Source organism: Balaenoptera ricei, chromosome 20 (assembly GCF_028023285.1).
Source record: "Balaenoptera ricei isolate mBalRic1 chromosome 20, mBalRic1.hap2, whole genome shotgun sequence".
Taxonomy (NCBI): domain Eukaryota; kingdom Metazoa; phylum Chordata; class Mammalia; order Artiodactyla; family Balaenopteridae; genus Balaenoptera; species Balaenoptera ricei.
In genome coordinates this window covers 27,341,069-27,366,305 of record NC_082658.1, presented here as the reverse complement: position 1 = coordinate 27,366,305, position 25,237 = coordinate 27,341,069, and the positions used below count along the sequence as shown (strand labels likewise).

Here is a 25,237-nt window from a genome sequence, read left to right as displayed (position 1 = left end):
TTAATAAGTGGCCCTGGCTAATCATGAGCTGCCACAAAGCACTGTATCTGCTATATAAGAACAACCAATTTTACAAAATGAATTAACTGGGGGTAAATTTTTGCTTTGCAAAAGAACACATTACTTTTAGACTGTTTCAAGTAATCAAGATGATACTGATTGACACACAATCTTGACAGGCATTTCTGTCTGGAGCATCTGTTACCACTTCCCTCAATGCATTAAGCTCCACCCAGTCTCAAACCAGTGTAAATGTCTGCAGATGAGGCAGCCAAGGGACTTCCTGACTTTTGGGTTTCTCCAGGCCTCCTCCTGGGATGAACTTCAGCAGCCTAGTGTCCTTTCCAGTTTTCTATTTTCCTGAAAAAGAATCCTGCTGCCTCTGGAACTGTCTAAGCCCTGTACCTACAGCCTGGAGAAGAAATGAAAATCCCCAACATATTTTCCATCTGAAATGAGCTAAGATACTTGCATTTGCTCACATCAAGAAAGTTAGACTAGTCAGAAGGGAGTGGCAGGGCATATTTAAAGTGATGAAAGGGAAAAACCTACAACCAAGATTATTTTAACCAGCAAGGATCTCATTCAGATTCGAGGGAGAAGTTAAAACCTTTACAGACAAACAAAAGCTAGGAGAATTCAGCATCACCAAACCAGCTTTACAACAAATGCTAAAGGAACTTCTCTAGGCAGGACACACAAGACAAGGAAAAGACCTACAGTAACAAACCCAAAACAAGAAAATGGTAAGAGGAACACATATATTGATAATTACCTTAAATGTAAATGGATTAAATGCTCCAACCAAAAGACATAGACTGGCTGAATGGATACAAAAACAAGACCCATATATATGCTGTCTACAAGAGACCCACTTCAGACCTAGGGACACATACAGACTGAAAATGAGGGGATGGAAAAAGATATTCCATGCAAATGGAAATCAAAAGAAAGCTGGAGTAGCAATTCTCATATCAGACAAAATAGACATTAAAATAAAGACTATTACAAGAGACAAAGAAGGATAGTACATAATGATCAAGGGATCAATCCAAGAAGAACATATAACAATTGTAAACATTTATGCACCCAACATAGGAGCACCTCAATACATAAGGCAAATGTTAACAACCATAAAAGGGGAAATTGACAGTAACAAAATCATAGTAGAGGACATTAACACCCCACGTTCACCAGTGGACAGATCATCCAAAATAAAAATAAATAAGGAAACACAAGCTTTAAATGATACATTAAACAAGATGGACTTAATTGATATTTATAGGACATTCCATCCAAAAACAACAGAATACACTTTCTTCTCAGGTGCTCATGGAACATCCTGCAGGACAGATCATATCTTGGGTCACAAATCAAGTCTTGGTAAAATTAAGAAAATTGAAATCGTATCAAGTATCTTTTCTGACCACAACGTTATGAGACTAGATATTAATTACAGGAAAAAAATCTGTAAAAAATCCAAGTACATGGAGCATAAAAAATATACTACTTAATAACCAAGAGATCAGTGAAGAAATCAAACAGGAAATCAGAAAATACCTAGAAACAAATGACAGTGAAAACACGACCCAAAACTTATGAGATGCAGCAATAGCAGTTCCAAGAGGGCAGTTTATAGCAATACAATCCTTCCTCAAGAAACAAGAAACATCTAAAATAAAACACCTAACCTTACACCTAAAGCAATTAGAGAAAGAAGAACAAAAAAAAACCCAAAGTTAGCAGAAGGAAAGAAATCATAAAGATCAGATCAAAAATAAATGAAAAAGAAATGAAGAAAACAATAACAAATATCAATAAAACTAAAAACAGGTTCTTTGAAAAGATAAACAAAACTGATAAACCATTAGCCAGACTCATCAAGAAAAAAATGGAGAAGATGCAAATCAATAGAATTAGAAATGAAAAAGGAGAAGGAACAACTGACACTGCAGAAATAGAAAGGATGATGAGAGATTACTGCAAGCAGCTATATGCCAATACAATGGACAACTTCTTAGAAAAGCACAGCCTTCTGAGACTGAACCAGGAAGAAATAGAAAATATAAAGAGACCAATCACAAGTACTGAAATTGCAACTGTGATTAAAAATCTTCCAACAAACAAAAGCCCAGGACCAGATGGCTTCACAGGCGAATTCTATCAAACATTTAGAGAAGAGCTAACACCTATCCTTTTCAAACTCTTCCAAAATATAGCAGAGGGAGGAACACTCCAAAACTCATTCTACGAGGCCACCATCACCCTGATACCAAAAGCAGACAAAGATGTCACAAAGAAAGAAAACTACAGGCCAATATTACTGATGAACATAGATGCAAAAATCCTCAACAAAATACTAGCAAACAGAATCCAACAGCACATTAAAAGGATCATACTCCATGATCAAGTAGGGTTTATGCCAGGAATGCAAGAATACTTCAATGTATGCAAATCAATCAACGTGACAAACCATATTAACAAAATGAAGGATAAAAACCATATGATCATGTCAATAGATGCAGAAAAAGCTTTTGACAAAATTCAACACCGATTTATGATAAAAACCCTCCAGAAAGTAGGCATAGAGGGAACTTTCCTCAACATAATAAAGGCCATATATGACAAACCCACAGCCAACATCGTCCTCAATGGTGAAAAACTGAAACCATTTCCACTAAGATCAGGAACAAGACAAGGTTGCCCACTCTCACCACTATTATTCAACATAGTTTTGGAAGTTTTAGTCACAGCAAGCAGAGAAGAATTAGAAATAAAACAACTTAAATCGGAGAAGAAGAATTAAAACTGTCACTGTTTGCAGATGACATGATACTCCACACAGAGAATCCTAAAGATACTACCAGAAAACTACTAGAGCTAATCAATGAATTTGGTAAAGTAGCAAGATACAAAATTAGTGCACAGAAATCTGTTGCATTCGTATACGCTAATGATGAAAAATCTGAAGGAGAAATTAAGGAAACACTCCCATTTACCACTGCAACAGAAATAATAAAATACCTAGGAATAAACCTACCTAAGGAGACAAAAGACCTGTATGCAGAAAACTATAAGACACTGATGAAAGAAATTAAAGATGATACAAACAGATGGAGAGATATACTGTATTCTTGGACTGGAAGAATCAACATTGTGAAAATGACTCTATTACCCAAAGATATTTACAGATTCAATGCAATCCCTATCTAACTACCACTGGCATTTTTCACAGAACTAGAACAAAAATCTCACAATTTGTATGGAAACACAAAAGACCCCGAATAGCCAAAGCAATCTTGAGAAAGAAAAACAGAGCTGAGGGAATCAGGCTCCCTGACTTCAGACTATATTACAAAGCTACAGTAATCAAGACAGTATGGTACTGGCACAAATAAAAAAATATAGATCAATGGAACAGGATAGAAAGCCCAGAGATAAACCCACGCACATATGGTCACCTTATCTTTGATAAAGGAGGCAAGCATATACATTGGAGAAAAGACAGCCTCTTCAATAAGTGGTGCTAGGAAAACTGGACAGCTACATGTAAAAGAATGAAATTAGAATACTCCCTAACACCATACACAAAAATAAACTGAAAATGGATTAAAGACCTGAATGTAAGGCCAGCCAGACACTATAAAACTCTTAAAGGAAAACATAGGCAGAACACTCTATGACATAAATCACAGCAAGATCCTTTTTGACCCACCTCCTAGAGAAATGGAAATAAAAACAAAAATAAACAAATGGGACCTAATGAAAATTAAAAGCTTTTGCACAACAAAGGAAACCATAAACAAGATGGAAAGACAACCCTCAGAATGGGAGAAAGTATTTGCAAACGAAGCAACAGACAAAGGATTAATCTCCAAAATTTACAAGCAGTTTATACAACTCAATATCAAAAAAACAAACAACCCAATCCAACAATGGGCAGCAGACCTAGACAGACATTTCTTTAAAGAAGATATACAGATTTCCAACAAACACGTGAAAGAATGCTCAACATCACTAATCATTTGAGAAATGCAAATCAAAACTACAATGAGGTATCACCTCTCACTTGTCAGAATGGCCATCATCAGAAAATCTACAAACAATAATTGCTTCAGAAGGTGTGGAGAAAAGGGAAGCTTCTTGCACTGTTAGTGGGAATGTAAATTGATGAGCCACTATGGAGAACAGTATGGAGGTTCCTTAAAAAACTAAAAATAAAACTACCATATGACCCAGCAATCCCACTACTGGGCATATACCCTGAGAAAACCATAATTCAAAAAGAGTCATGTACCACAATATTCTTTGCAGCTCTATTTACAATAGCCAAGACATGGAAACAACCTAAGTGTCCATCGACAGATGAATGGATAAAGAAGATGTGACACATATACACAATGGAATATTACTCCATTATAATAATAATGGAATATTATTAAAATGAAATGAAATTGAGTTATTTGTAGTGAGGTGGATGGACCTAGAATCTGTCATACAGAGTGAAATAAGTCTGAAAGAGAAAAACAAATACCATCTGCTAACAATATATATGGAATCTAAAAAAAAAAAAAAAAATGTTTATAAAGAACCTAGGGGTGCAGGACAGGAATAAAGATGCAGATGTAGAGCATGGACTTGAGGACACGGGGAGGGGGAAGTGTAAGCTGGGACGAAGTGAGAGAGTGGCATGGACTTATATATCCTACCAAATGTAAAATACATAGCTAGTGGGAAACAGCTACATCGCACAGGGAGATCAGCTCGGTGGTGCTTTGTGACCACCCAGAGGGGTGGGATAGGGAGGGTGGGAGGGAGACGCAAGAGGGAGGAGATATGGGGATATATGTATATGTATAGCTGATTCACTTTGTTATGAAACAGAAACTAACACACCATTGTAAAACAATTATACTCCAATAAAGATGTTAAAAAAATAATAAATAAATAAAAACCAATGAACAAAATTGTTTTCCGTGGGAAAAAAAAAATAAAGATCATTAGACTTGGAATCAGGAGACCTGGGTTTGCTAGCTGTATGATTCTAGACAAGTCACTGAGCATTCACAAACCACTCTTACTTTTCTCACTTACATGGGCATCGTATCTCTCATCTCATTTTGTAGTGAATTAAAATAAAACAAAAAGGAGAACTGTGAGGCAGCCAGAGGCAACCTGGATATCCCCTGCAGCTTCAACGTCTCCATTCAGTTCTGTTTCCTGGTCTACATAATACAACTTTTTCCAACATGCTGTGCACCAAAGTAGTTCATTGGAATCACTATAATTAGCATTACAGGTAAAATGACACTGCTGCAGTGTTAATTACTTCAGTGCAGATGTACTGTTAGATATCATACATAATATTGTCAAGCCTTTTTTTTAAATTAAAGTGCAACAAACCATACCCTTGTTACACAGCTTTTTTTGATTAATATAAATTAATGTTATTTCAATGTCTGGAGGAAGGGTGGGGGAATAGGTGTGTTGCCTCTAATTGTGAGAACACATACGCAAATGGTAGAATTTCAGATGGATTCCCCATAACTTCCTTCTCCCACTCTGTTTTCTACATAATGGAGATTGTAAGCTCCATGAGGGCAGGGACCATGCCTGGTTTTACTCACCACACTATCCTCAGCTCCTAGCACACAGTCAGATGAATGAATGAAGATAGAGCCATAGAAGTAGAAGGAGTATGGAAGTATGGAGTGGAAGAACTAGAAGGCACACTGGTTTATTCCTGATTACCCTGGTTTCATGTTTGCTTCATGGCCTTCAAAATGATCTTGGATGCTTCCCACAACTGGAGCTTTAAAATCCAAAATGAGAGATAAGTGAATCATCACAATGCAGAAGTCTGTAAAAGTTCTTCATTGTGACTTTTAGAAAGCAACACTATATTCCACTGGGCTATGGGAAGTGGGTAAGATCAACACAGGTCCCACAAGGTCAGCTAGGCACCCATTGTCAAAAGTAAATGAAGGAAAAGAATGAAAATGTTTGACCATTAAATGTATTAATTCTCACAACAAACTCATGAGGGATTTTTTTTCCAATTTTTATGTGTGTAAAATACACATCTTAACCATTTTTACTTATACATTTCAGCAGTATTAAGTACAACCACCGTCCATCTCCAGAACTTTTTTTCATCCTGCAAAACTGTAACTCTATGCCCATTAAACAATAACTCCCATTCCTCTCTGCACCCCACCCCTGGCAACTACCATTCTACTTTCTATCTTTATGATTTTGACTACTCTAGGACTTCATGTAAGTGGAATCAATAAGTAATTACTGATAAGGAGGGATTTATTTCTATCATTCTCGTATTCATTCTCTATAAACCTTATAGTTTTTTATCCCTCATTTTCATAGGGGAAATTGTCTTATCTCTATTTTACAGTTAAGAAAACTGAGGCTTCAAGTAATTAACTGAACTTCTCAAGGTCACCAAGAGGCAGATTGGGAATCTTTTGACTCAAGAGTCCTTTATTCTTCTCTCTACTGTGTGCCATTGTGTTAATTACTGGGAAAATGCAGATGAGCATAGGACATGGTCCCTGCCTTGCTTCAATGGGCAAAAATTTTCTTAGGAACATTAGACAGACACATTGAGAGGATTTTATAAGTGCGGGGAAGCCTGATATACTTGCTCATTGGAACAGAGCACATATCCTATAAGAATTTGAAGCAGCTCCTGTTATGCAGCCTTGCATACTATAGGGGTCCATGGATGTTGCTTGTTGAATTAATGCAATTTGAAGAGAATTTGAGATCCAGCCCTGCTCTGTGGGATCTACGCTCCACAGCAAATGGATTTGACAATAGATAATAAGCACTGTAATAATGTGTACACCATCTGACCCAGAGTTTGCCTAATGAAATGTCTGCACTAGTAAAAAGGTTTATCCATAAGGATGTTCATTGCAGTATTTTTTTTTTATTGAGTGAAAGATTCTTTAAATTGTGTAGTGCTTTACAATTTTCAAAAGTTTCACAAAGATGATTTCATATAATCCCATGTTAACCCTTTTTTTCTACTACTCCTAAATTGCTCCTCCCTCCTTCCTTCTCCCCACTGGTAACCACTAGTTTGTTCTCTATATCTCATTGCAATATTTTTTAACAATAGTGAAAAAGTGAAAGGGCTGTAAAGATTCAATAATAAGTCATATATGTTTACAGTGGAATATTATGAAACTATTTCAAAGTGATATTGCAAAAGAACAGTTAATAACCTAGAAATATTCATGTGACTAAAAATAATATATCTTTACTATATATATTTATATATTAATGTACAAATATGTAACAAATATATTAAATATATTATACATATGTTGCATATAATATATTAAATATATAAATTTATATAGATATATTAAATTTTTATATATAATATATTTATATATATATAAAATCATATACCCTTGTATGTGAAAAGCATTTATTATCACACATATAAAATGATCTCATTAAAATATAGATATATACGGTTATGAGTGTGAAGAGTTATATACCAAAATATTAGTGGTGATTATTGGTTTACTGTAGAATTGTGGCTGATTTTTATTTCATTGAGCTGTTCTGGGTCTTCCTGCCCATGTATAATACCTGTATATTATCTTAATAAGTAGAAATAATAAATTTTGCTTAAAGATGAATGCAGTGTCAAACACAAATCTATCTCTACCATTTTACTGCAAAGAAAGTCATAAATTGGGACAAGAAAAGAAGACAAGCTCTCATTATATCATACTGACTAAATATACATTTATTTGAGACTGGAGAACAGGCATAGAGTCTTTGATAGGGATCATTTGGTTGCAAGAAATAGATAACTTAAGAAAAAATAAATCCCTTTGTAAGATGTAAAGTATCAGAGAAAGCACAGCCCAGGCCTCACGAAGGAAGTGGAACAAAGAGGTGCAAAGGGTTTCTGAAGGTGAAGTAGATATTCTCTCCAATTCTCTCTCTGCATGGTTTCCTCTGTCACTCTTGGCATATCTGCTGCTTTCTTCTCTCGTTCTGGTATGACTTTCCAGCTGATTAGCAGACTGACTGTCTGAGCCCCAAGTGACTTTCTAGTTCAGCTACTCAACAAAGACTGTCCAGAGTTTCTGTTGATAGTTCCAGAGTCACATGACAGAGAAGATGATTGACTTAGAGTATATCAGTTAGCTTTTGCTCTATAACAAACTATCTCAAAGCTTAGGGACTGAAAACAACCAAATTTTTAGCTCCGCAGTATATGGGAAGCTATGGTCTGTGGGAAATCCTTCTGGTGCAGGCCAGACTAAGACAGTCAACTGGTGGATCAGTCATGGAATGGCCAGCCTAGGATGGCTTCTCCTGGGATGGTTCTCCTCACTCTGGGTCATCCTCCAGCAGGCTAGCCCAGGCTTGTTTGCATGGTGGTTTCGAGTTTCCAAAAAGGAGTAAGGACACGTGCAAGGCCTCTAGACGCCAACTCTCAGAATAAGCATGTTGTATCCACTACATGCTATTGGCCAAAGCAAGTGACAAGGCCAGTCCAGATTCAAGAGGTGGAGAAACAGACGGCCCTATCTTGATGGGACCGGCTACAAGGTCACATTGTAAGTAGTGTAGTTACAAGGAGTGGAAGAATTCTAGCCATTTTTGCAACCTGCACATAATCTGCCAGCGACTCAGGCTGACACAGGCTCCATCTTGTAGCTGTATCACATTTACAAATTCCCATATTGCCCCTTGATTGATGAAGCAGGGGAAGAAAGAGACTGGAGAATCTTACTTAAGCTTTTCACTGTTTCAGCCTGTAAACGACATTTGTCATGTCCCCTCACAGACCATGGCCAACATCAGCACATGGGCTCCATCTTATAGCAAGATGGTGCTATAGTGAGTCAGTGGAGTATTTTGGTAAACACTGCTGTCTCTGCCACAGTGAGAAATCTACAGAACTAAACTAACTGATCATTCACAAGTCTAGTGCCAGAAAGGTGGAGGGGCAGGTAAGGTTAATGTTATAGAGCAAATATATGAAAACCATATCTAATGAAGTTGTCAGAAGTTACATGAATCCCTTAAAGCAAGGGTCTCCAACCCCCGGGCCATGGAGCTGTACCGGTCTGTGTCCTGTTAGGAACCAGGCTGCAGAGCAGGAGGGGAGCAGCAGGCGAGCAAACAAAGCTTCATCTGTATTTACAGCTGCTCCCCATCACTCACATTACCGCCTGAGTTCTGCCTCCTGTCAGATCAGCACTGCATTAGATTCTCATAGGAGTGCAAACCCTACTGTGAACTGCACATGTGAAGGATATTTGTTGTGCACTCCTTATGAGAATCTAACGCCTGATGATCTGAGGTGGAACTGAGACAGTGATGCTAGCTCTGGGGAGTGGTTGCAAATAGAGATTATCATTAGTAGAGAGGTTTGACTGCACAGAGACAATTGCTTGCAGACTCATATCAAAATCCTATCTGTGAGTGGCAAGTGAAAACAAGCTCAGGACTCCCACTGATTCTGCATTATGGTGAGTTGTATAATTATTTCATTATATATTACAATGTAATAATAATAAAAATAAACTGCACGATAAATGTAATGCACTTGAATCATCCTGAAACCTCCACCCTCCCAGTCCGTGGGAAAAATTGTCTTCCACGAAACCGGTCCCTGGTGCCAAAATTTTGGGGACCGTTAGCTTAAAGAATCCCTAGGGCTAGGCCCAAAGGAGTCAGAGTAAGCAGGTAGAAAATCCAAGTAGCTCAGCAATCCATAGCCCAGAAGCATTCCATCCAGACCCACTCAAAGTCTCCCTTAAGTTTTCAATCTGCCCCTAGAGCTAAGTCAACCCAGAAGACTAAGGCAGTAGACTCACAGGTAGGAATCAGTGTTCTAGAATCAAGTGTTGAGAGGTGCTAAGGTCATAGTCAACAAAATGAAGTTGAGCATCAAGTTCAAGAGAAAAGAAGGGAAAGAAACCCCAAGCAGTAAGGTTCAGCTTGCAGGGGCTGAAGCAAGATGGAATAGGAAGTCTGTAAAATGGAAAGCTTATATGAATCTCTTTAGCTTAACATTGAGGCCACAAACTGCAAGAAAGTATCAGAGCTCTGACTCTTTGCAGTGTCTAGTTGCAGGGGTGAGAGAAGGACCTAAACCAAGACACACCAGACTGAATGCTTGAGACTACAAACATAAGCCTCAGTCTCCCCCTAAGGTTTGCTCTTATTCACTCATTTTAGCTTACTTGTCTCTCTTTTGGCCTTTGTAGCATCTCATCCTTACTAACTGCTTTCTCCAATTTCTCACACCTGAGATTTTAACTTTTACAGCATCTTTACATTCCAAATATTTATGGTAAGAAGACAAGTTAATTCTTTATAAGTGCAACGTGCAAAATATTAGTCACAGTTGATGAGGTTTCCTTTGAGTTCCTACCTCAGATTCCTAAATGATAATGTGGCTTATGACTCACAGAAAGTACCATAGATGCCAGGTAGGGCAGAAATGCTCTCTGGGGAGGCTGTCACTCCCTACTCCACATGTGGAATTAGCCTAGTGTCTTCCTATCAAAAGGAAGCAAAAGGCATTGCTCTAAGCACCATGCTGGGTTGAGTGAGAAATTGTGAGAAATGGAAGGAGGAGAGCCTTGTTTGACCTGTTGCTCATTGCCTTGCAGGTCAGTGGGACCATGTACAACACTGGAAGACATGTGTCCCTGCGCCTGGACAAGGAGCACTTGGTCAACGTATCAGGAGGGCCCATGACATACAGTCACCGGCTGGAGGAGGTCCGGCTACACTTTGGGAGTGAAGATAGCCAAGGGTCAGAGCACCTCCTCAACGGACAAGCCTTCTCTGGGGAGGTATGTGAGGTTATTGAAGTACTATGGGTAAGTGCCAATTAATAAGATTTTGGTGCTTATTTATATCCAAGGTGTGATGACAGATGGAAAGACTGCTCTTGTATCTATGAAATAAGAAGGTCTGTGCCTCCTTTCTCCATCTGTCTTTTGCAAGTTGACATAGAAGTTTATAATGAGCTTCCAGTGTTTTCCAGGGAAGACCACAGTGAAACTTGATATTTCCTCCTGAGACATTGGTGCAGCTCTCTTGTGACTAATGCCCTAAGATATCGCCAGATCATTACTTCAACCCTAAACCCTCACCTTACATGTACATCTTCATTTACACCTATCTGTGCAATCAGCCCCCTATATGTCACATATGTTTGCATAGATTCCATAATTCTCCTTTCTGGCAGAATGGGTCTTATTTGCACAAAACTACTACGTATAGCGAAATAAATGTCAGGGAACTACATAGTCTGAGTTTCTGCAGAATGTGCCACCATTAATGGTGAGTATCACTGTGTCTACCATCAACCCAGACAGAATTCAGGCCACATCAGTGAGCCAAACCACACCTTCAGTTATAGGACAAGAGCTACAATTTAAACAAATATCATGTGTGCTATGACATATGACACTTGATAAGCAGGGTGTAGTTAATTAGACCTCTTTTACCTCCCTTACACATGAGGGTGGTTATCAACTAGAGGTCAGGTGTCCTTATATGCTAAATATCTTGTAGCTAGGTTTCTGTTTAAGAGTCCTCAATAACTGATGTCAAGAAGGCTTTCAAATAACAGAAGTATGCATCTCACTATTGGCTTGGTCTTTTTAATATTTTTAATCAAGATCATGATTAAACCTGGCATTGTTTTTAATATAATAAGGCCACACACTGAGAAAGAGATCCACAGCTGAATGAGTCCAGTGGCCAGATTTTAATGATCATTCAAAATGCATCAACTGAGAACCTACCTAGGCACTGTGCTAGTTACCAGGGGTACGGAGATATATATATGTAAAGATATAGTTCCTACCACAGAGGAGCTCAAAGAATACTATATTCAAATCATTAAAGTATAATGCCATGCTGTAATGGAGAAGTACAAAGACCTTGGCCATCTCTAAGGAAGAAGTGACAAATTTTCCTTGAAGTGTGCAGGAGAAGTTTCACAGAGGAGGTGCCCTTTGAACTGGGCTGAGAAGAGAAGCAATGCAGAACAAGTTTAAGAGCATCAGCTTTGGCATCAAAGAATCTGAGTTTGTACCCCCTGCTGTGATACACAGTAATTGTGTGACCTTGAGATGGTTACTTGATCCTTCTAAGGCTGAGTTTATATACCTCTCCAGGTTGTTTTGAAAATTAAGTGGGATTAAAGATGTAAGGATCACTAGAAGTACTCAATAGTTGATAGACAACAAAGATAAAGCAGGAAACAAGGAACAGCAAAGTCACCAAGGTGTGTCAAGGCACTGTGCATGGGGGAAGCTGCAAGTGGATTTCATCTGTGGTCTATTAATAATGGCTGCATAGAGGACCGGGTTGAGCAGGAATATGAGTCTCCTTCCTGAATCTGTCGGGGAAAAAAAAGCTAGGAATGATTAGGGATGTCTGCCAAAGGGACATGAGAATGTAATGGGAAATTCTGAAGAGTTAGAGATCCTGAACTAACATATAGCAGGGAATATGATGAAAGCAGGGCAAAAACTCATGAACTGAGAATGACTGGGGACTGCCAGTCTGAATTAGAGACTATTTAAAATTAGATAAACTCTTCCTTTTTAAATACGTTATTTTAAGATTTGTATTCATTTTCTTTGTTGACTGACATTTATTTGCTGTTATTTCTTTGTTTTCCTCCCCTACTGAAATTTAAATTCCAGTGCCTATCACAATATTGTCTCAGAATAAAAATGAATTTGTGAATGAATTTATTAAATGAATGAGTGAAAAAATATAGATGGTTACCAGGCTAAAATCTTTACATTGTAGAATTTCTTAAAGTTGCTTGTTTCTTCAATATGTAATAAGGGTGCTTTGTAACTTGTATATAAACTACAATTTTGGAGTAAATGAGGGCTTCCAAAACCCTTAAGGGAAACATATAACAATTTGATCTTGATGTATTAATTTTCCTAGACCTACTCCGGACCACAAGTATCAGCTGCTCCAAAGAACCTGCATTTTTAAAGCTCCCAGGAGAGTATGAATATTAGGTTTGTGAAGCACTCCATCAGTAGTACATTATTAAGTGTTCTCAATGAAAAAAGCATTTAAACAGAGTTGCGAATTAGAATTAACTGAGGAAAATTGCCAAAATATTTACATTTGAATCCTTCTCCGGAAGAAGCTGAATTAGTCTCCAGAGAAGGGGTCCAGGAATGTGCATTTGTAAAAATTTTTGCGAGAGAATTTGGTTAGTTACCACTGTGTCAATTTCAGCTCAGGTTCTGCCTGAATTATCTCAGTTTTCTAGAGAAGGAGGACTTAATCAACAAAGCCATCCTGCACAAAAATTTTAAAAGGCGTACCCGAAGTAATTGCCCCCTGGACATGGCAAAGCTGGGGTGCTATCTAGACTAATGGTGTTTGGAGAACAGCTTCCCAAGCAGAGCAGCCACACACACATCCCCTGCTCCAAGGCAAGATTGACATTCAGCTTCAGCACAAATAGTTACACTTTGCCCTGAGTACACCACATCAGATATATCACATTTCTTTCTGAGCCCCTGAGTATGAGTGGTCTAAAAACTGGTGTGGGTTTAGGTGCAAAAAACCAGAATGTTGAAAGCACCAAAACATGTCATGTGGAAAGAGTTGGATAGGCATTGATTTTTGAGATACCTCAAAGATATTGCAGGTTCCAGACCACTGCAATAAAGCGAAGATCACAATAAAGCAAGTCACGTGAATTTTATTTCCCAGTGCATATAAAAGTTATGTTTACACTATACTACAGTAAGTGTGCAATAGCACTATGCCTAAAAAAACATTGTGCATACCTTAATTTAAAAATACTTTATTGCTAAAAAATGCTAACCATCATCTGAGTCTTCAGTGAGTCACAGTAGTAACATCAAAGAACTGATCACAGATCACCTTAACAAATATAATAATAATGAAAAAGTTTGAAATATTGCGAGAATTACCAAAATATGACACAGAGACACAAGCGAGTAAATGCTATTGGAAAAATGGCACTAATAGACTTGCTCAATGCAGGGTGGCTGCAAACCTTTAATTTGTAAAGAACACAGTATCTGCACAGTACAAGAAAGTGCAACAAAACAAGGTATGCTTGCATTTAGCCCTGCGAGATCAGCTCTGTGGTGGTCTGTGACCACCCAGAGGAGTGGGATAGGGAGGGTGGGAGGGAGAGGATATGGGGATATATGTATACATATAACTGATTCACTTTGTTATACAGCAGAAACTAACACAACATTGTAAAGCAATTATACTCCAATAAAGATGTTTAAAAAATAATAAAAATTAATTCATTAATTAATTAATAAAAATAAATAAAAGGCTTTAGTGAGCAAGAAGAGTTTAACATCTTCTATGTGGGATGAGGGGAAAACATAGGGTCAATTGTCCAAAATTCCAGAGAGATGGCAGTCAGCTAAATATATGTTCTAACAATGAGAGCTATCTATCTATGGAATGAGTCTGCCTCTGAAAACAATGAATTCTCATCACTGGAATTATTATCATGGAATGGAATTTGAGGACTTCATAAAAGTGACTCATCCTAAGAAGCAAGTGAGCTATGGGCTTTACTGTACCTTATAATGCCCAAACTCCACCCAACCCATGATTTCCTTAGGGAAAATACTTTCCAGTTGCTTTCTACTGAGGGTTAGCCCCAGTTAAGTAAGTATATTTCATCCATAGATTAACTGTTTATTTTTAGTTTGAGCTATTTTCAGAGCTGCCTTTGTTCTCTATTTTGAGCTATCCTCTGAGAGGACCTAGGTAAACACTTCGGCAGCAAAGCATTTGTTTATTGTGTTGACAATGAATAATCGCATTGCCATCTGCCCCATCTATTATTGCTGATCACGATAAGCCAGTTAATGCCGAGCATTTTCCTTGGCGCAGTGCAGCAGTCGTTATCTGAAGAGCTGTAGATTAATTGCAGTCTTGTCTAGTGAGGTTATTGTAATTGATGGTCATCATTTGCTTTGTTTTATAAAGCTGTGTGGATGTACAACACTGTCAGCAGCTGTGTTTTTATAAAAATTATTCATGTCCTACACAAGAACTCCTGGATGCATTGTCGGGGATTGGTGATAAATGAGCATATTCAGAGATTCAAACGTCTCCATTTTTTTAAGATGGGAAAATTAACCATTTTTAATAAGTAAGACATTTAGCTTGCTAATCGTGTCTGAGTGGTTAGATTAATGTCCAATACAAAGTCGGGTATTAATGAAAAGAAAAAATACATTAACCAGGAAAAAGATAATATTTGAAAAGAATCATGTCCGTGGATTAAGTTGCAGTAGTGAGTTTAGATAAGAAGAATCTTTCTTATTTGGGGAAATTGGAAGTATTCATTTTGAAAACCTTCCTTAAGTTCTTCACTTCAAAGGGTTAAGGAGGTACACTGAGAATTGCACCAGCCACTTCATGGAATACCTGTGGCCAGATCCTCCTGTTTATTTTGTCCACTCTTCACATAGCTAGTGTGCTCCTGCTGTGTGCTGAGCTCAAAACCCAGGTCCTGCCCAGAGAAGCATACAGTCTACTGAGGCTTACATACGTTTATAATACAACATAATATGGGTTATACTTGAGGATTGTTCTGGAAAGGGAACTATGAAATAACTCTCTCTGGATTGTATTAAGGAGAGGATGGATGAACAGCTGTGTGACCTGACACAGTTGCTGCTCCCTATGAAGGCTGGGTAGAAATACATGAACCTTTCAAGTCTCAGCCTCTTGAATCTTGATTCTGTTCAAACACATCTGAGGGAGGAAAAAGTCCATAGCTGTTGCTATGTAGATAAGATTTGTTTAATTAAAAGGGGAAATAAAAGTCCCATGTAGAATATATGTATTTTTAGTGGCTCTGAATCAGAATAGAGAAAACAATTATCTCAGTGCAAACAACTGAGACTAAACAACAGAAACTGCAGGCCTTGTCCTCTTCAAGGAATCAGTTATTTGCATCTCTGAGAGACCAGTTTCACCAAAGTAACACAAATTTGTAGGAATAAGCAACTAACACCAAATCGTCCTGAAGTGTGCAAAGGTATGAAAGTGCTGAGGAACACATGACTGAGAACCAGGGCCCCATGAGGCACTGAATGGTTTGGGGAGGAGGTACTCCAGAAATCTAATTAGCACCTTGCAGGAGGCTGGGACCTCCTGGTAGAGATGCTCCATTGGCACAACTGGGGATTTGAGGGGGAATGAGAATTGGGATATTCAAAAATAACAGATACACGAGTAATACACATAGAAGAGTTACTTAAGTGCCATGGGAAAGCTGTTCCCTCTACCCTGATTTCTAGCTCCATTTTCCTCCCCCTATATCCAGCACAGCCAACCTTGTTTTGCTTTCCAAGTCCCCTTCCCTCCTCCCAGCCAGTAAAGTGTTGCTGCCTCCTTTTGACTTCCAGAGAATCCTGTATATTCGTTTACTACAGAAGTCCACAAACTGTAGACTGTAGGCCAAATTCAGCCAAGGAGCTAAGGATGGTTTACATTTTTAAAGGATTGTTTTTTAAAGAGCAGAATATGCAACAGAGACCATATGTGGCTTGCAAAAGCCAAAATATTTACTACCTGGCCTTTTAGAGAAAAATTTTGCTGACCCCAATCGATTAAATTACCCATCACTATAGATTTTATAACTGTTTACTCTCACTTCTGGAACCACATTTCTTGTTGATAGGAATTTTATCTTGATCATTAATGTATTTCAGAACCTAGTACATTGGCACATGACAACAGAGTCAATAAATGTTTGCTGAATTAAGGAATAAATAATCTTGGTAATCCCCTCAAGGACAGAGATTTTTTGCTATTCATCTTTGTACATCATGCATCTAGCACAGTGCCTAACATACATTAGGTGTTTCTTAATTGATGTTTGTGGAATTAATCATTCAATCACTGAATAAATAACTTAATCTACTATTGGTGTTTTAGGAATTGGAACTTTATAGGCTTTTTTTCCCTGGAATTTTGGGTGTGTTGCATTCATTGACTATATAGGGATTGTTATATATAGCCTCATTTAAATTCAAGTGTTTTAATAAAGGCTGTCCAAAGCATCAAATTCCATTAGAAACTGGAAGAAAGGAAGAGTGACTTACTTCACAGTAACCACTAAGAGAAGTTCTAGGCTTTCTCTGAGAAAGAGGTATGCTTTGAGACGAGGTACTAACCTAGCCCTATTCTAAATGTGGTAAAGAACAGAAAGGGATTGAACAATTAAGTGTCACCTTGGAGGAATTTTATATCCATTGGAGGGACAAGGCACAGACTTGAATCAATTACTGTGCAGTGCAATCCAGAACTTATTCAGTCACACCCATAGGTGGCTACAGAATCTCACTGCTAATACCCAGTGACTGTTTACATGCTTTGTGATTTACTTTCATTCTTTCATTTAGTTAACAAATATTAATTGAGAGCCTACCATGTGCTACTGTGAATTAAACTGGTAAAAATCCTGCCTGTAAGGTAATTAAGTCTAGTGGGGATAGACAAATAATAAATAATAGACATAATAAATGAGTAAATTTCTATGGTAAGTATGATAAATGCTATAGGAAAAGAAATAGATCAGAGTAGGGGGGATCAGAGGATGAGGAGTGGAGGTAGTGAGTTACAAGTGTAAATATGGTGGTCAGTGTAGACCTTGTTGAGAACATGACATTTGTGAGGTTGCCATGGGGATGTCTAGGGAAAGGACATTCTAGGCAGAGGCAACAACCAATTCCATAGCTTTGAAGTGGGAGAAAGCTTGAGTGTTCTAGGAAGACCAGGAGCTCACGTGTAAGTGATCAAGTGTGAGAGGTCAGAGAGAGAAGAGCAGGGCCGGGAGCTGCTGCAGATCATCACCTCTGCGTGGATTTTGTATGGACTTTGGCTTTTACTTTGAATGAATTCCAAAGCACATTGACATAAATTCTCTGATTTAATCACTAAACACTAGCTCAGTGAGGTTACCCTTAATATTGTCCCCTTTATACCTGGGGAAACTAAGGCCCAAGACCATCCTGACAATAAGTGATTGAGGCTGGATTTAATTCAGGTCTTCTGATACATAACATTGCTTACCATAGGCTAAGGTTTATACATAAACCCCCAAATAATCAATGTTCACCTACTCTGGGCCCTAGTCCAGTGGGGAAATTCAAAGATCTGTAGGCTGCAGGGCCTGCCTTTCAGGAGCCTTCAATCTAGTGGAAGACACCATATTCCCAAACAGACTGTTAACTCCCTGCAGCCACAGAGTAGGTTGTGTCTTTTAATATCACATACATGTGATAGGCACTTGGTAGATTGAATGAGTAAATGAATATCATTTAAAAGACTGTAGCTTTCAGAGAGTCTAAATTATGCCCAATATATCATAAATTAAATTCTGTTGTCATAATGACAAACCTAATAAAGTCAATGGCATTATTAACAGAAGATCTAAGTGTTAATGTCAAATTATTTACAAATATAAGGTAAGTGAATTTTCAGTGTACCTGGGAGGAGTAATGGAACAATTGATAACTGGTGTGCTAGAAAAATTCATTTAGATTCCTCATTTCAGCCCTGGAATTACTCCCAGGATCAGACCAGGGAACTTGTCTTTGCCAATGCTAGAAGCCAAAGCTCTGGATTCCAGGAACCAGTCCCACCCAGAGTGAACAAACTGACCTTTAAGAAGTAAAGCAAACAGAGGTCAGAAACCCAGTGGTAGAGCAGATTATGATGATACTATCAAGGAGATGATGACTCTGATCTAAGGATAGGCACTTTTCCCTTTGAACATTTTTATAATTACTTCTGGGAAAGGACAGCCCAGTCCAGTCAGCAGCTTCCTGGATTGCCATTTTAGATGAACACTTTGGGGCTGCCTAAGAGAGCAGTCATTGCATTTGAAGACAAATTGTTGAGATCAGTTCATTATCCCATTGATTCCATCCCAACCTGTATCATAACTCTGATCTGGTCCTGCCAGGGTGGCATTATGACAACCACCATCTTCCTTTACTTGATTTTTATCTCCCCCCTTGGTGTCCATCTAAAGCAGGGAGGGAGGTGTTATATTACAATGACAATATTTTTTTTTAACATCTTTATTGGAGTATAATTGCTTTACAATGGTGTATTAGTTTCTGCTTTATAACAAAGTGAATCAGTAATACATATACATATGTTCCCATATCTCTTCCCTCTTGCATCTCCCTCCCTCCCACCCTCCCTATCCCACTCCTCTAGGTGATCACAAAGCATCGAGCTGACCTCCTTGTGCTATGCGGCTGCTTCCCACTAGCTATCTATTTTATGTTTGGTAGTGTATATATGTCCATGCCACTCTCTCACTTTGTCACAGCTTACCCTTCTCCCTCCCCATATCCTCAAGTCCATTATCTAGTAGGTCTGTGTCTTTATTCCCGTCTTACCACTAGGTTCTTCATGACCTTTTTTTTTTTTCCCTTAGATTCCATATATATGTGTTAGCATACTGTATTTGTTTTTCTCTTTCTGACTTACTTCATTCTGTATGACAGACTCTAACTCCATCCACCTCATGACAAATAAATCAATTTCATTTCTTTTTATGGCTGAGTAATATTCCATCATATATATGTGCCACATCTTCTTTATCCCTTCATCCGATGATGGACACTTAGGTTGCTTCCATGTCCTGGCTATTGTAAATAGAGCTGCAATGGACATTTTGGTACATGACTCTTTTTGAATTATGGTTTTCTCAGGGTATATGCCCAGTAGTAAGATTGCTGGGTCGTATGGTAGTTCTATTTTTAGTTTTTTAAGGAACCTCCATACTGTTCTCCATAGTGGCTGTATCAATTTACATTCCCACCAACAGTGCAAGAGTGTTCCCTTTTCTCCACACTCTCTCCAGCATTTATTGTTTCTAGATTTTACAAAGACAATATTAAAGACAGTCATTAACTGGGACTTGATCAGGGGTCAGTAGAACCTAACTGTCATCATAGAAATCATCACTGTTATGACTCTACAAGTGTTGAATGGGATCTTCTTTTATTTAGTAACCAGTGACACTGCAGTTAGAGGATAGGTACTGCTTCTAACACTTCTGTGAACCAGCAACTGGTGAACAGTTAAGCTGGTACCATTGAAATGATTAGCGGTACATTTTTTATCCATTTCCAAAGCTACAGTAATAAAGTCAATTGGAAAAGAAAATGTAAAGTAAAAAATGACTTGTTCACTACTAATCTGACCACGTCAATGTTCATTAAAATTTCTGGAGTTTCCGGGACTTCCCTGGTGGCCCAGTGGTAAAGAATCCCCTTTACTATGCAGGGGATGCGGGTTCGATCCCTGGTCAGGGAACTAAGATCCCACATGCCGCCGGGCAAATAAGCTTGCTCACCACAACTACTGGCTCGCGATCCTCAACTAGAGAGCCTGCGTGCTGCAAACTACAGAGCCCACATGCTCTGAAACCCACGTGATACAACTACAGAACCCACGCACCCTGGAGCCCGCAGGCCACAACTAGAGAGAAGCCCGCACACTGCAACAAAGAGCCCGCGCCGCATCGAAAGATCCTGCATGCCTCAGTGAAGATCACGTGTGCTGCAACTAAGACCAGACACAGCCAAAAATAAATATAATAAAGAAATAAATAATAAAGTAAGATCTTTAAGAAAAACTTAATTAAAAAAATTTTGTAGAGTTTCCTCCAAAGATCACATCTCCACTTCAAGATACAGACCTGCTATTAGAAAGAAGTCTGCACAAACCCTCCATCTAAAGTATCAGTGTTAGAGGCCCCACTGAGGTCATTTCTTCCCACCCACTTACATACAAAGAGAAAATTAGAGCCAGGAAGGGCAAGAGACCTGCCCGAGTCACCAAGATTCAGTGGCAGAATTAGGACCAGAACCCAAGTTTCCTGACTCTTACTTTGGGATTTAATATTTTCTAAATAAAAATTGTAATTATATCAAATCCCAACATTCAAAAGACAATTTTAGGTCATCTGTTTTTTCTTGCCCAGTAGAGCAGGTGTAATCTGATATTCAGGTTTCCTGCCTTAATGAGCAGAACCCCATCACAAGGGCATTTATACAATCAGCCTCAAAAAGGCAAAGACATTGGCAGATTATTTCACAAACATGAGTAATCTTGAGTGTCCAACAAAAACACCACTGAGTGAGAACCTTTATAGTGTCTAATTCCAAGAAGTTTGGAAATTAAAGTTTGGAAGACCAAAATAGAAAGTGAAATGCCTTAAAGATCCTTCATTTGGTCTCAATAGGAAAATGCAATCATACTATAGCATTAAGAACCCAAGGATATAAGCCATACTTTTCTACAGTTTGAATCCGTCCTCTCACACACTCTTCCCAATAACCATCCAGAACAGCTCAGCAATATTAAATATAAGTAATCTAGATAACAATATATTGCAAAATCAAATCATTAGATGTCTAGCCGCTCCATGGATATGCTGCTATGCAATTCAAAATAAAGCCGTTTAAAACCACCAGATTCATTTGCGCTGACATATCGATAAACTTTTGCTGAAACAAAGCTAATCATTTCAATGGTGCCAACTTAATTGCTTACCAGTTAATGGATAATAAACAGGCCTGAGAATTAAAATATGAACTAATTACTGTACTCAATTCCATTTACTTGATTTCATGTTCCATTAATTCCTTGCATCATTTCTAGCAGAAATCTTAGATTTATGGTCACCTCAAATGAATTATGCCACTTAGTTGCCTGTGGCATGCTCATGCTCAGAATTGGTTGGAAAGGGCAGAATTCTGGGCAGTTAATATTTAGCCAAAGCAGCCTAGGATATAGTAAGTGAAGGTAATTATCCATTCCCAAATACCAGCCAGAGTCAGCCTCTATAAATCTATCTTCATATCAGCAGTAAAAGGGCAAGACTAGGATTGCTCTCATGATTATTCATTGGACCAGCTTATTAGAAGCAGTCTCCAAGAGCAGTCATTGCCTTGGTCTGTAAGAGGGCTGCAGGGAAACAGAGACAAACACATCATGGGAAAGGACATTGGCCTAGGAGACGGACACTAGGGCCACCAGACAGAGGGCAACATTTTGACTTAGCAGATCTGACTTCAAGACCCTGCTCTGTCAATTACTAGCTGTGTGATCTCAGTAAGGGCAGAAATAGGCAAGTCACATAGCCTTCCTTAACCTTTTAAGCTGTGATATGGGGTAATAAGGCCAGTTCTATACACACTATAGAGTGATGTGCAGTGCAAAAAAAAAAAAAAAAAGGCAATTCTGAGATAGTGCTCTTATAGTATAAAACTGACTTGTACAGCAGTTGTGCTGTACATGTCAGTTATTAGCCAGCTTAACCCTTAGAGCTCATCTAGTCCAAAATCCTTGCAGATAAAACATAAAGATACAATGTACTAATGTTATTACTACCATCAGCTTTCATTTACTGAGCATGTACTGTGTTCTAGGCATTGTGCTCAGTGCCTTTTGCACCCAATCCTCACAAGTTTCTTGTGAGGTAGCACTCATTAGCACCATTTTACAAAGAGGAAAGGAAGTTGGAAAGGTCAAAGAGCCTGCCTTCAGTCACTTGGTTGATATGGGGAAGAGCTAGGATTTGAACCCAGGTCTCTTACTCCAGCTATGCACTGAATGATCTTAGACAAGTCAGGTCACTTCTCTAGTTATGCCCCTAAGTAGCTTCTTGATCATGCTGTTCTCTCTCATCATAAGTGCCCTCTCTGTTACCTGAAATGATCTTTTAGCCCCTCCCAGTTCTGCATCAGCCTTAAGAATAGCCTGAACTTTTTCTGACTGTAAAGTGAGACAGGACCCTATTTCTCCAAGTGGCACAATTTCTATGTAAAATATGACACAGCATCATGCCGTGGCCTGCTGAGAACTGTAGCTTTATTCACCTTCCCCTCTCAGATGGACAACAACCAGGAAGTTTCATACATATGCACAGATACATTTTTTCTCTCACTTCTTTGAAATATGATAAGCAAGAGATTGTATATCTGTGGATTTGTTTGTACATAAACACATCTGTTTCCCTCTGCAAACTATGAGGAACCATAGTCCTTAGTCTCAGAGGTAGCTTGAGTGAATACATTTTCTTGCTTTGGATCTATTTGCTGAACTAGGAATTTCTGGATTGAGCCTTGAAAATGAATCGTACAGGACTTATTTGACAAAATGAGCTTAGTCAGGAGGTTTTAAATCACTTTGCCAAGCACTTCCCTGGTGGCGCAGTGGTTAATAATCCGCCTGCCGTTCACAGGCGAATTCTATCAAACATTTAGAGAAGAGCTAACCCTATCCTTCTCAAACTCTTCCAAAACATAGCAGGGGGAGGAACACTCAGAAACTCATTCTACGAGGCCACCATCACCCTGATACCAAAACCAGACAAAGATGTCACAAAGAAAGAAAACTACAGGCCAATATCACTGATGAACATAGATGCAAAAATCCTCAACAAAATACTAGCAAACAGAATCCAACAGCACATTAAAAGGACCATACACCATGATCAAGTGGGGTTTATCCCAGGAATGCAAGCATTCTTCAATATATGCAAATCAATCAGTGTTATACACCATAGTAACAAATTGAAGGAGAAAAACCATATGATCATCTCAATAGATGCAGAAAAAGCTTTTGACAAAATTCAACACCCATTTATGATAAAAACCCTCCAGAAAGTAGGCATAGAGGGAACTTTCCGCAACATAATAAAGGCCATATATGACAAGCCCACAACCAACATAGTCCTCAAAAGTGAAAAACTGAAACCATTTCCACTAAGATCAGGAACAAGACAAGGTTGCCCACTCTCACCACTATTATTCAACATAGATTTGTAAGTTTTAGCCACAGTGATCAGAGAAGAAAAAGAAATAAAAGGAATCCAAATCGGAAAAGAAGAAGTAAAGCTGTCACTGTTTGTAGATGACATGATACTATACATAGAGAGTCCTAAAGATGCTACCAGAAAACTACTAGAGCTAATCAATGAATTTGGTAAAGTAGCAGGATACAAAATTAATGCACAGAAATCTCTTGCATTCCTATACACTAATGATGAAAAATCTGAAAGTGAAATTAAGAAAACACTCCCATTAACCAATGCAACAAAAAGAATAAAATATCTAGGAATAAACCTACCTAAGGAGACCAAAGACCTGTATGCAGAAAATTATAAGACACTGATGAAAGAAATTAAAGATGATACAAATAGATGGAGAGATATACCATGTTCTTGGATTGGAAACATCAACATTGTGAAAATGACTCTACTACCCAAAGCAATCTACAGATTCAATGCAATCCCTATCAAACGACTACTGGCATTTTTCACAGAACTAGAACAAAAATCTTAAAATTTGTATGGAGACACAAAAGACTCCAAAAAGCCAAAGCAGTCTTGAGAGAAAAAAGCAGAGCTGGAGGAATCAGATTCCCTGACTTCAGACTATACTACAAAGCTACAGTCATCAAGACAATATGGTACTGGCACAAAAACAGAAATACAGATCTATGAAACAAGATAGAAAGCCCAGGGATAAACCCATGCACCTATCGTCAGCTAATCTATGACAAAGATGGCAAGGATATACAGTGGAGAAAAGACAGTCTCTTCAATAAGTGGTGCTGGGAAAACTGGACAGCTACACATTAAAGAATGAAATTAGAACACTCCCTAACACCATACACAAAAATAAACTCAAAATGGATTAGAGACCTGAATGTAAGGCCCGACACTCTAAAACTCTTAGAGGAAAACATAGGAAGAACACTCTTTGACATAAATCACAGCAAGATCTTTTTTGATCCACCTCCTAGAGTAATGAAAATAAAAACAAAAATAAACATGTGAGACCTAATGGAACTTCAAAGCTCTTGCACAGCAAAGGAAACCATAAACAAGACGAAAAGACCACCCTCAGAATGGGAGACAATATTTGCAAATGAATTAACGGACAGAGGATTAATCTCCAAAATATATAAACAGCTTATGCAGCTCAGTATTAAAAAACAAACAACCCAATACAAAAATGGGCTGAAGAGCTAAATAGACATTTCTCCAAAGAAGACGTACAGATGGCCAAGAAGCACATGAAAAGCTGCTCAACATCACTAATTATTAGAGAAATGCAAATCAAAACTACAATGAGGTATC

The 25,237-nt window shown here is 38.4% G+C and overlaps 1 protein-coding gene across 1 annotated transcript in view; it reads left to right on the top strand.

Moving 5' to 3' along the window:
• Positions 1 to 25,237, top strand: part of CA10 (carbonic anhydrase 10) — a 604,800-nt gene that overhangs the window by 489,304 nt on the left and 90,259 nt on the right. The window contains exon 4 of the mRNA XM_059907353.1: positions 10,671 to 10,856. Coding sequence (XP_059763336.1) covers positions 10,671 to 10,856 — 186 coding nt within the window. The remainder of the gene's footprint in view (positions 1 to 10,670; positions 10,857 to 25,237) is intronic.